Source organism: Larus michahellis, chromosome 11 (genome assembly GCF_964199755.1).
Source record: "Larus michahellis chromosome 11, bLarMic1.1, whole genome shotgun sequence".
NCBI classification, from domain to species: Eukaryota; Metazoa; Chordata; class Aves; order Charadriiformes; family Laridae; genus Larus; species Larus michahellis.
In genome coordinates this window covers 10,968,601-10,979,320 of record NC_133906.1, presented here as the reverse complement: position 1 = coordinate 10,979,320, position 10,720 = coordinate 10,968,601, and the positions used below count along the sequence as shown (strand labels likewise).

The window sequence follows — 10,720 nt, the reverse complement described above, 5'->3', positions numbered from 1 at the left end:
AAGGTAACCTAGCCTCAAATTTCACATAAACTTATATACCACAATTTGCTTCACATCGTATTTCTTAAGATACATGTAGCACTGCCTTTTAAAAAAGTATACTTCTAACTACTAAATTAAGGCAGTATTTAACCATTCTGTGAGAATTTCCTAAATGGAATGTCAACTTTACCAGTCAGCTCTGAAGAAGCAATGAAACAATTTCCAGGGGGGAAGGCAACCGATATTGTTTTGAGAACGTTGCAGTGCAGGTTTTGGTACTTCAAGGAGTACTACATGGAGTGTGGCAGGCTGGTCTTCATACTATTAAAGCACAAGAGATAGGGAAGGTAATAATTGTAAAAGATTTTACTGAGAAAAGATGAACCGTATGAGCAAGAAAAACTTCGAAACATACAACTTGGCAGTATTTTGCAAATATAAAGTAGTAAGTGGAATTTTATAAAGAAAAGGAGCAAAAAGGCTTTTGATTTCAACAGCTTGGCAATGTAATTCTCAACTATATCGCATGAATTAATAGTAACAAATGGGGCTCCCATTTTCACTTTGTTCAGATCCCTGCCAAGGCCAGCGCAACAGAGCCAGACTGCATGTGTGCTATGCTCCCAGAAAAAACAATCCATAAGCAACCACTCCTCTTAAGAAGAATTTTTATACTGGAAGTTATTCAGGCTCTTTGAATCCATTAGACTGTGTTTTTAAACAAAATTCAGTTTACATGTATACAATAAATAGTTTATTAATGGAATGTATGTGAGTTTCTTTCTTCCGTCCTTCCTCTTACTCTCAGCACCTTACACACAGATGTCAAACAGCTTCCAGTCCAAGCCAAGGAAAAAAGTTAATTTCAAGGCAAAACGAAGAAAGGTTGAAAGTTAAGACTGACACCTTCGAGTGCCTCGTTCCTCAAGTGTTTGTCTGGTTCCCCAAACCTACAAGCAAATTGGCGTTTCTTCTTTCCACACCTTCGTCCCGAGTCGTGCTCATTTAAGCTCTTCTTCGGCAGGTCGCATGCTCCACAGGAACAGTACGAAAGTCATGCCTGCCCTAACACTCTTTCAGCTATTGCAATATCCCTTTATTATTTTATGTAAAAGCCCTATTGTTATTATGCCACCTCGTTCTGATCTTTTCTAATAGTTCAGTTTAAGTTTGGAATTTTACAAAAACGGAAAGAGTCTTTTTTTCAAAATATAGAGCACCGTGGCCAGGAATAAGGCAAGGGCGAGAAAGATTAGCAGCTTGTCCGTCAGTTCCCTGCGATTGTACTTTGTTATTAGCTTTCGCCCCAATTGAATTGTCCCAGACATGGACTTAAATTCTTCATTTGCTTCCAGGATGGTTCGTGAAGAATTCGCTGAAATTAAGGGGGGAAAAAAAAAAAAAAATCAGCTGGTTGCGCTTCAAAAATACATGACAAAGGATATAAGCATGCAATATTTGGCAATACAGATAGAGCCTGTGAGATCCTTCTGGGTCAGACTGACTGATGGGTAAAACAAATGCAGACTGTGTTCTTGCAGAAGATTTCACAACTCAGTAGTCCTGATGTGCAAAGGAAAAATGCAAAACAAAATAAGAGTACTGAATGGCTTAAAGGCCCTATGTCCCGTTCCTGAATTTTTAATTCTCAGGTTACCAGATCAAATCTAGTCCACATTTTTTATGAATAAAATCAGTGCTACCTGAGTGCTCACTGGAAGCAGAGTGAAGTAAGAATGGTGCTAGAACTACCAATTTAAGAGAGAGAAAGCATCATCACTATCAGCATCAGTTCTAGCAGCAGCAGGACAGGTCAATGTTTGAATACATTAATTGCACAACTGAAACTGTTCCCCCAAGATGGAGCAGTAAATCAGTGTGATTCGGATGGGGCTGCAGAAAGTGAAAAAGCAGCATGCAGTAGTAAGAGATCCTTAATTATTCAACTCAAACAATTTAAACAGTTTTTAATAGTTATTTTTGACAAACGTGTTTCTTTTGATTTGTTTGCTTTTTTTTCCCTAATAAAAAAGAGAAAATCAGCTAGAGGAAAAGTGTGTTGATTGATCTCAACTAAAGACAGAATTTGAGAATATGCCAACACAGCAAGATGGAACGTCGATCTCTTTGCCTGAGAGAAAAGAAGCAAACAAACAAATGCCCCGAACTCCTCAGCCTTCCTCCTTTCAAATCACTAAATGAAAGCAAAAGCCCAGGAGTCCCCTTTTTCTTATATTTCAGAATGCATATCCTGTATGACAATGAATGCTGGCATATCACTCTATACTGAACTGATTGATTAAAGAAAGGTCAAACTCCAAGCATGTCTGGTTCACAAAAACAAGAATAGTACAAATACGTTTGTAATATTTGCAAACACTTACATCCCATTTTAAAGAGGCATTTTGATCAAAGTCAAAATAGAAAATTTGTTTCCCATCATTAATGACAAAGCAGAGCTGCCCTGCTTCACAGCTGCATATATTCACTGCATACTAGGAAAAGACTCGCTCAGAAAAAAGGGAATTCTAACCACTGATTCAGAATTTGCAGCTGGGTTTTGTAAATGACCTTTGATAGTTCTTCCCTTGACGAACTCCAAGTGCTGTTCAGTGAGAAACAGGGTGAAAAAGTGTCTGCCAAACTGTCTTTTTAATGGGAGAAGAAACATGCCACTTTTGCATGAACAAACCGTGCTCAGCTGCCATCCTCTGATGGGGGCAGAAAACAAGGAGGGCAAAAGTTGTGTTATTTATCCTCATCTTTAAAATGTTCTCTCTTCTGCCTAAAAGCGCAGCCAGTAAGAGGCCCAGGCAACACAGATCCAACTTGTAAATGCTTCATGAATCACCAGTTCTGACAGGTCACTTGATTTATTGTCTTAGGAGTCTAAGCCAAAGAACTGGGTGAAATCTTGGTTTCACAGTCCCTGATGCGCTGCTGACAGAGCAAGTGACCTTGGGTTCAAGTCACTTGATCTCCTCGTCTCATAGTCATCCCAGCTGGAGACTGGGTGAAAACAGTCTTCCAGCCATATTAACTTTCCTCTGTGTATGGACTTGTACCTCCGCTTTCATTTTCTCTGCTATTACCAAATGTATGGTAACCAGGACAGTAGCATAGAGTAACACCAAATGCGCTCTTAGTACTGTGTGAACTCACGTTGCTTTTACAATTGATTTTATGTGAAACTAACCCAAAAGCTCCTCATCCTGCCCCCTCTGCTTTTCATAATCATGAAACAGAAACTCCAGCAAACAGCTCCACACAACACACATTATTATTCTCTGTTTATGTCCAACGGTTAGAGGAGTTCTGATGGGACAATCCTTTAATTATCATTGTAGTATGTTTTCCTACAGCAGAGCAGGTTTCTACTATGCTCCATACCATGTCAGTTTGCCTCTCCCCATCCTAACAGAACTGCCAAAAGCTGCTTCAATCATCCAGTCCCGACCCAGACACCCAAATAACATCTGTACCTAGGGTTTGCACGGTCTCCTCACTCTGCTGGACTTGCTGCGACATCATCCTGCTAATGCCCATCAGACTCTCCGTGATGTTACTTGCACTCTCTGCCAGACTTTCTTTTGTAGTCTTCCTGAAAAAGAAAGGGAAAAAGTAAAGCATGTTGGGATAAAATTATGTCTTTGGCAGCAGCATTTTCCCCACAGTACCCAGGGAGCTTAGAACAGAGCTTGGCACCAAATATCTCTGCCAATATACAAAAGCCGTGACTAGTTTTTACTGCATGAGAAATTCAGATTATGTTCACTAAAGAGTCAAAAAAAAAAAATCACAAAATGTTAAAGTCATGAACCAAAACAACTGCTAGTGGCTCAGAATCTCACAGGGGCCTATATTTGACCACTTATTTATCCATGATTGTACAACTTCATTAGCTGGTATGGAAGCACTGATACAAACTACCACTTCATTATCCCGGGTATCCTATTTTTTGCTTCATGATACTAAATACACCAACTTTTCAATACAGAAATTATATAAGCTTACATCCAGCTCTGCATGTGAAAACAACTTGCATAATGATCCACTAATTGTTTATAACCATGACTGGAATTAATGTAGAAGAAGGTCAGAAAAACTATGAAGGCTAACTTATCCCTTTTTCCACTTAAGGCATGCCAATGCCAAGAAAACCTGAAATTATCCTTAACAATTTAAACTTCCACAAAAGGTAAATGCACTCATAAAAGAAAAGCTATATTCCAGATACAATTAAGTAACTTAAAAACATTACATCACTTCCATCTAAAACTAGTGAATATAGCACACACTGTTTAAATCTCAGGTTGTACAGTGGGACAGTCTAATACCTTTGTCTTAAGGAGTCACTTCCCTGCAGCAGTTGATCTTTCTCAGAGTTGTCAATAGCAATTTTGCAAGCCAGATTTGCCTTTCTCCAAGCTGCCTGATTGCTGAAATCACAAGAGTACAATGTTGTAACACGACGGTAACATCTTTGAATCAAAAACAATCTTCACAAAGCAATCACCACTGTAAATGAGCACCCTAGATACATGCATGGACTTTCTCTATATTACACCACAGAATAACAATATACTGTCCTGTCATTTCTTCTCCTAAGTGCATAATTTATGGAGCAAGGGAAGAAGAAAACTGTGCCAGCTGTCAAATGACAGACTCCCACCAGCTGTCAGTGACAGACATTCTCAAGCTACCTACCTACATGCTCAACTGCTCAAAGGAACAAACCATGGTCTGGGAGTGAGGACAATAGAGAGGAAAGCAGAAGGGAGTCCTAACCCTTTCCATTCCTGATCCTCTCCCGGTCTTGGGCAAAACAGCATCATGTCAGCAACTACATTTGCAAAATAGGATGCAAAAGACGCTGTACAGAAGTCAGATTATCTCTGGTTACGCGTAAACAGCACCGGCTGCCCGACCCACCTGAGCATTTGTTTCTTATGGTTTTCCACTTCCCGCAGTAAGGCCTGTTTCTCCGACTCTTTATCTTGCTCCTTTGCCATCTGTTCGAGCTCCTTTGGCGGAAAGCAGAAACACGAAAACCTGAACAACGACCACTGCTACCTGTAACTCGCACACCCCATCCCCGTCCGGGGAGTGAATTAACGGCAGATTGATCCGAAAAACCCCGCAGGCGGGACTATCGATCCGACAGACCAGCACCCCACAGCTCTGAGCCGCCCTCACCTCAGGCCAGCCGCCCCCACCTCAGGCAGCCCGAGGGCAGGCCGGCCACCGGGGCGGCCCCCGGCCGGGAGCCTCACCTGGATACGGCCACGGAGGTGATGAAACTTCTCCTTCACGGCGGCGTTGAGCTCCGTGAGGGCGCTGAGCGGCCCCAGGCAGTCCCGGATATCCTGGAAGACAACGGCCCGGTCAACGCGGCCCGCGGCCGCCATAGCCCGGCCTGGCCCGGCCGGGGCTCTCCGCGGCACAAAGCGGCAGCCGCCCCGCAGCCCTGGCAGAGGAGACCCGCCGCGGTACCTGCACGGCCGCCTTGATCTCCAGGTCGAACTTGACGATCTCCTGGTGGCAGACCCGCACCGGCACTGAGGCGGCCGCCGCCATCTTGGGAGGGGAGGGGAGGCCGCGGCCCGGCGGGCGGGCGCCCCCTGCGGGCGCTGAGGCGCGGGAAGGCGGCGGCCGCCGCGGGGAGGGCCGCTGCCGGGGCGCGCTGAGGGGCCGCAGGTGCTGTGGTGAAGGGCAAGAGGCTGTTCAGTTTTACAGGGCGGCCCTGTGCTGAGGAAGGCGTACTGTGTTCCCTCCGACCGGTAAGGTCTCTGAGCCTCCGCAGCGGGGAGGATGGCGGGTGCGTGAGGAGGTTGGGGGGGCGGACGACATGAGGTGCCCTCCGTGCCCCTGAGAGGAGGAAAGGGAAGGGAGTGCAACGGCCCTTTTGCCTTTTCCATAAACTCCTGCCGTGTCTTCCTCCCCCCTTCCCTAAGACCATGCTGTGAGATAAACCAGGCTTGGACAAAGCTAGCAGGTGTTGAATGTGGAGACCGCCATGGCAGAACACCAGCCAGAGGACCTGGGCATGGGCTGCAGTCCAGGTTCTCCTGCTGGTCCCACCATGCTGACCCAGCAGCCTTGAGAGGCAGCTGAGTGCTGACCGGGGGTGGGGGGGGGGTAAACCCAAGTTATTGCCATACCTATCCATGATCCCTTTCAAAGGAAAGTTGCTGACAATACCAGGAGACTAAGGGCATTTACTTCAAGGAGGCGCGCGCCATTCACTACCACTCCACGCACAGAATGATTCCAGACGGTATTTCCTCCACAATTTTTATTTTAAATTACAAAGGATGTTGCATACATTGATGAATTTGTATCTGAATAGAAGTGCTAGGGATCAAGGGTGACAGAGTAAACAAAGTCAATAGTTTAATTGTGCCTCTTTTCAAAAAAATAAAAACTGCACAACTATTAACCAACATTAAACATTGCAACTCTTAACAGATCATGCTTTTAACAAGGTAAATTTATTTTTTAACAGAGACAAGACTTTCAGTAAGTTTTTCTGAGCTCCAGTTGGAAGTTGATTATAGAATATCAAGGACAGCATTACAATCATGACCCCAAGCATAGGAAGAACAGGATGCCATGTTTTGTTTAAAATGCCTTTTTTTTTTTTTTTTTGCTTGTCAACCACTGACATCCACACATGCCGTCAGCCTTAAGAGTTCACCCAACCACAAATACTGAGCAGTAAGTTTTACTTGGACATAATATTGTGGGAGCATAGATGATTAAAATCAGAACGTATGAATATCCATCATTATAAGGAAGATTAATAAAATTAAGTGGTACTACTAGGTTCTGTTTCTTAATCAGAATATTTTGATAGGGTGGAGTGTGCTTTTGCCAATATCAAATCCAATCCAGAAGTTTTCCTTATTGTAGCTAGGTAACTCACACAAATCTGACTTACACAGATACCCGACTACAGAATATTCTTAACTCAAGAAAAACTCTGAACACTGACGTTATCTAAAAAGATTGGAGTTTCTTTTTTTTCTTTATGAAAACAAAAACCAACAGAAAAGTGTGGCTTAAAATAGCTCTGGCTCCACAGCTCGTTAGAAAGACAATAAATGCATAGTCAGTATTTGCTGTCGTGGAAGGAAGCTCATGAATGTCTAAGAGGCTGAGGATTATAATTTAGTGCGCACACACACTTAAACAGGCTAGAAGCATTGGTGGAAAAAACATGGCATATTGTGAAATGTAAATTGTAGATAGATAGAGACATTTTTGTATGCTGCAAAGAAGATATAACCTAAAAGTGCCATCTTTCATTAATGACATTAAAGAATCCCAATCCATATTGGGAGATATTAAGAGTGGTGTTTTCTCAACATACTAATGCCCTTAATACAGTTACAAGAAGAATCAGTCACTGAAGCAGTAACTGTTTGAAATGTACTTCAAACGATCCCTGGGGTAAACAAAATAAACCTCAGCTGTGTACAAGGCTGTGTCAATAAGCCGAGACCACATCTAGCAGCACACTTAACTAGATGATTCCAACTGAAGCCTCCAACTTAAAATGAAAATAAAATCATGATTAGATGCATTCTTGAAATTCAGGTCTCAAGGCCAAATACAGATCCTAACATTCATGGTACATAATTGGGTTATGCCTCAACAGAATTTCAGGAAGACTAGCAAGCACGTTTGAGCAACAGAATTGCATTTGCTATTTCTGCTGAAGGCAACTTGTATACAACCCTTTGAAATTCTCCTGATAAAGCCTTTTAGAGCTTTAAAAAAATAGCTATGTTTAAATGATTTACAGAAAAGAAAAGCACGTCCAGTCTTTATATTTTGTGAATAAGCTAACTGTTATTAATGAAGGCAAATATCAGATAAATATTTGGGGGAGGGATTTTTTAAAAATAAAGTCAAAACTGACACCACTATTTCACAAGTGTCTGGTTGCTTTTAGGTTAGTTAAAAGACCCTTCATCCATTTTAGGGTTGGGTTTTTTGTTTATTTATTTTTTTTTAAAAAAACTTTTTCCTGGCCCTCTTAGTATGGAAAAAAAGTCTATCTATAAAAGAATTAGGAACTGAACGCAGCTGAGCCTGATTCTCACTCACATCAGCTTTACAGCAATGCAACTTCATTAAATCACAATGATTTCAACTGGTATGATAAGAAAATCCAGCCCATCCACACGTAAACATAGCTTTAGTAGTAAGTCTCTCTCATCCAAAAAAAAGTACTCGCCAAATATCAGTACATGTGTTCAATAAACCATAAAAGGAAGCGTTAGCAAAAGGGGTTTAGGGCTAAAAAACACCCTTCATGAGCACCCCCACATTTTGCAAGGCCATTCAAAAACTGGTCTTCCATATAAATACAAAAGGACGACTATTGAGAGAAACTGAAGTCAGATCTATCCAGACTTTCTTGAGGATGCTTCTATCAGTTCTGATTCAATTTCAGAAGGGTTAGGTTTAAAGAATTCAGAGGGAACGAAAAACAGTTAGTTCTAGATGTACAAGTAAGGCACAATATAAAGCCACATCATCATCTGTCATGAAGGAAGTAGGAAAGGACGAGAATCATACATGGTACAGCAGAACAAGCAGTCCATCAATTCGAAGTGTGGCACCTAAGTTCAGACTGGCGAGATCTCAACAAGAGCAGTTATGACAGCATGCTTTTAATATGGAAACAAATTCTAGAGAATCCAGTGTATCAGAAAAAGGAAGAGCTTTTGTTTGTATTAAATCAAAAATGTATAATTGTTTTTTGGATATAGGATTAAAAGTGAATATTCACAATGCCTACACTCAAAAACAAACCAAAAAATCCAGGACTTCATTAAGATCCACATACCATGTATGAACATTGAAAATCTTTAGAAAATGGTCTTCTCTAAAGATCATCCAAAAATGCATGCCACAATTGCCAAAAACATGTACATTTGTTGGTTTTTATACCCTTATAAGATTTTTGTTTGTGATAAGTATACACTAAATGTATATATTTTAATGACACTAGAGGAAGCAGATTGTTACTGGCATTAAAGTACAACCATTTCTAGACGGTTTAAATGCCACAGAGTCCCCTGGTTAAAATGTAAAGCTGCACAGCTTGCCTATGTCACCTTTATGATAAAGTTAAACCAGCAAAAGGTCTTATCTTTACTCTACATTTTACTGCCAGGTTTTATTTATATCAAGTATCGCTGCAGCATTCTGACCAGCCCAGAGTTAGCAGCAAGTGGCAGGAATCATATAAAATGCAGTTTCTTTTTTTTTTTTTTTAAACAAAGTGCTTTTCTAAGATATACATACATATAAATAGGTACAAAATAAAGTGTCAACATTAAAAAGCTCAACTATTTAAAAGCTTTAACTTAAAATAATACATAGAAAACACTGAAATGCAGGGGTATGGAATTCACTAAGGATTCAACGTCTACTTTGAAATGCTAGACCAAAATCATATTCTGGTTTTCAGACAAAAATAAAAAGCTATAAAGTTATATTTGCCCAGTATTGCCGAGCAGTAAAAAAGGGGTTTTTCAATACCTTGTCAGTTTGTCACAAAAGTTTTTACCCGATTGCAAAACTGCTCTTTTAATGTTTAGAAATGCTGCCTCGTCGACAGTTTGGATATGGCGTAAGGACCTCTCGCATCCGAGCAGTGCGTTAACACCATTCATCAGAAAGGAACAACAGTATTCGAATCTTGGTACAGACGTGGCCTTAACTTCACAAGAGACATTCTCTGTCGGGGTTTTATGGGCCATATGCATCTCCAGAATAACTGCAACGTTGGCAATAATTACAATAGGAATACATCTGACCCACTGTGTAAAGCAGCAGCCAAATCTCACCTCACCCTAACAACAACAACAAAAACACCTGAAACAAAAACACCCACATTCCACTCAGATTTTGCAAGTCTTAAGTGGATTTACAAAGTTTTGCCTAAATTGCCCTGGGTATTTGTTCAGTCTCTTGTAGGAAAGACTTTCTGTACAGCTCAGTAGTGGTATTTTGGCCTCCTCCTCCCTTTTGAGTCCTCCAAAATATTTAGATACAAAGTAAGCTGTGTGCACACTCACAAGTATGTGGCAGGACTGCCACCTTCATCAGCCACTCTTACTGCACTATTACCGATTTAGACTTGTTTTTATAGTACAAGCTTGGATATAAAAATAATCTACTTATAAACAAAAAGGAATCACAGTACAAACAAACTCAGACAACTAGAAATGAAGTGGAGAAATTCCCCAAAGGGAGTGGGGAAAAAGCCTTCATGGACTTTTGCATTTTTTTTCAGCAGCTACATTTAAAAATATTTGGTATTTCTATTTTCAGTAAACAGTGTTTTGTCATCTTTAAATAGGGAGAGAAAGAACAAGGAGGAAAAGGGGGGGGTCCATGAAACCAGAGAATGATCTTGCCTTGAGATAAAGGACTTTCGCATCAAAGGCTAAAGCTTTTAATCTGTACGTTAACACTGACTACAAAGCCAACTCTTATTAGCAGAAGAGCAAATAAGAACTGTGTGTTAATATTCCTCAATCATAGAAACTACTGAATTAACAAGAATAAGTCACATATAAGTTTGAAGAAGCTAGTTTCGAAATACCTGTACAAAAATATAAAAGTCTATAAATTTTTTTTTTGTTTTGTTTGAAGCTTGTGTTGATTCTTGGAAACATCACATGCATAATAATACATCAACTGGAAAAGTGGCAACTAA

The 10,720-nt window shown here is 40.8% G+C and overlaps 1 protein-coding gene across 1 annotated transcript; it reads right to left on the bottom strand.

The window, feature by feature from the left end:
- Positions 1-336: 336 nt before the first annotated feature.
- On the bottom strand, positions 337-5,621 carry BNIP1 (BCL2 interacting protein 1). Its single transcript, XM_074603956.1, has 6 exons — positions 5,476-5,621; positions 5,256-5,348; positions 4,915-5,006; positions 4,320-4,421; positions 3,465-3,583; positions 337-1,357 (listed from the first exon to the last, which is right to left on the bottom strand). Exons 1-6 carry the CDS (start codon positions 5,557-5,559, stop codon positions 1,161-1,163), a joined length of 687 nt encoding a protein of 228 aa, XP_074460057.1. The 5' UTR covers positions 5,560-5,621; the 3' UTR covers positions 337-1,160.
- Positions 5,622-10,720: the final 5,099 nt, after the last annotated feature.

Bases quoted from the DNA above. Each gene is read 5' to 3' on its own strand.
- BNIP1 (XM_074603956.1), bottom strand. From the start codon at position 5,559: ATGGCGGCGGCCGCCTCAGTGCCGGTGCGGGTCTGCCACCAGGAGATC. The intron at 5,007-5,255 runs GTGAGGCTCCCG...TTTCCGCCAAAG, and splicing joins ACCTCCGTGGCCGTATCCAG to GAGCTCGAACAGATGGCAAA. The intron at 3,584-4,319 runs GTATTAGACTGT...TTTCTTTTTCAG, and splicing joins AGTGACTCCTTAAGACAAAG to GAAGACTACAAAAGAAAGTC.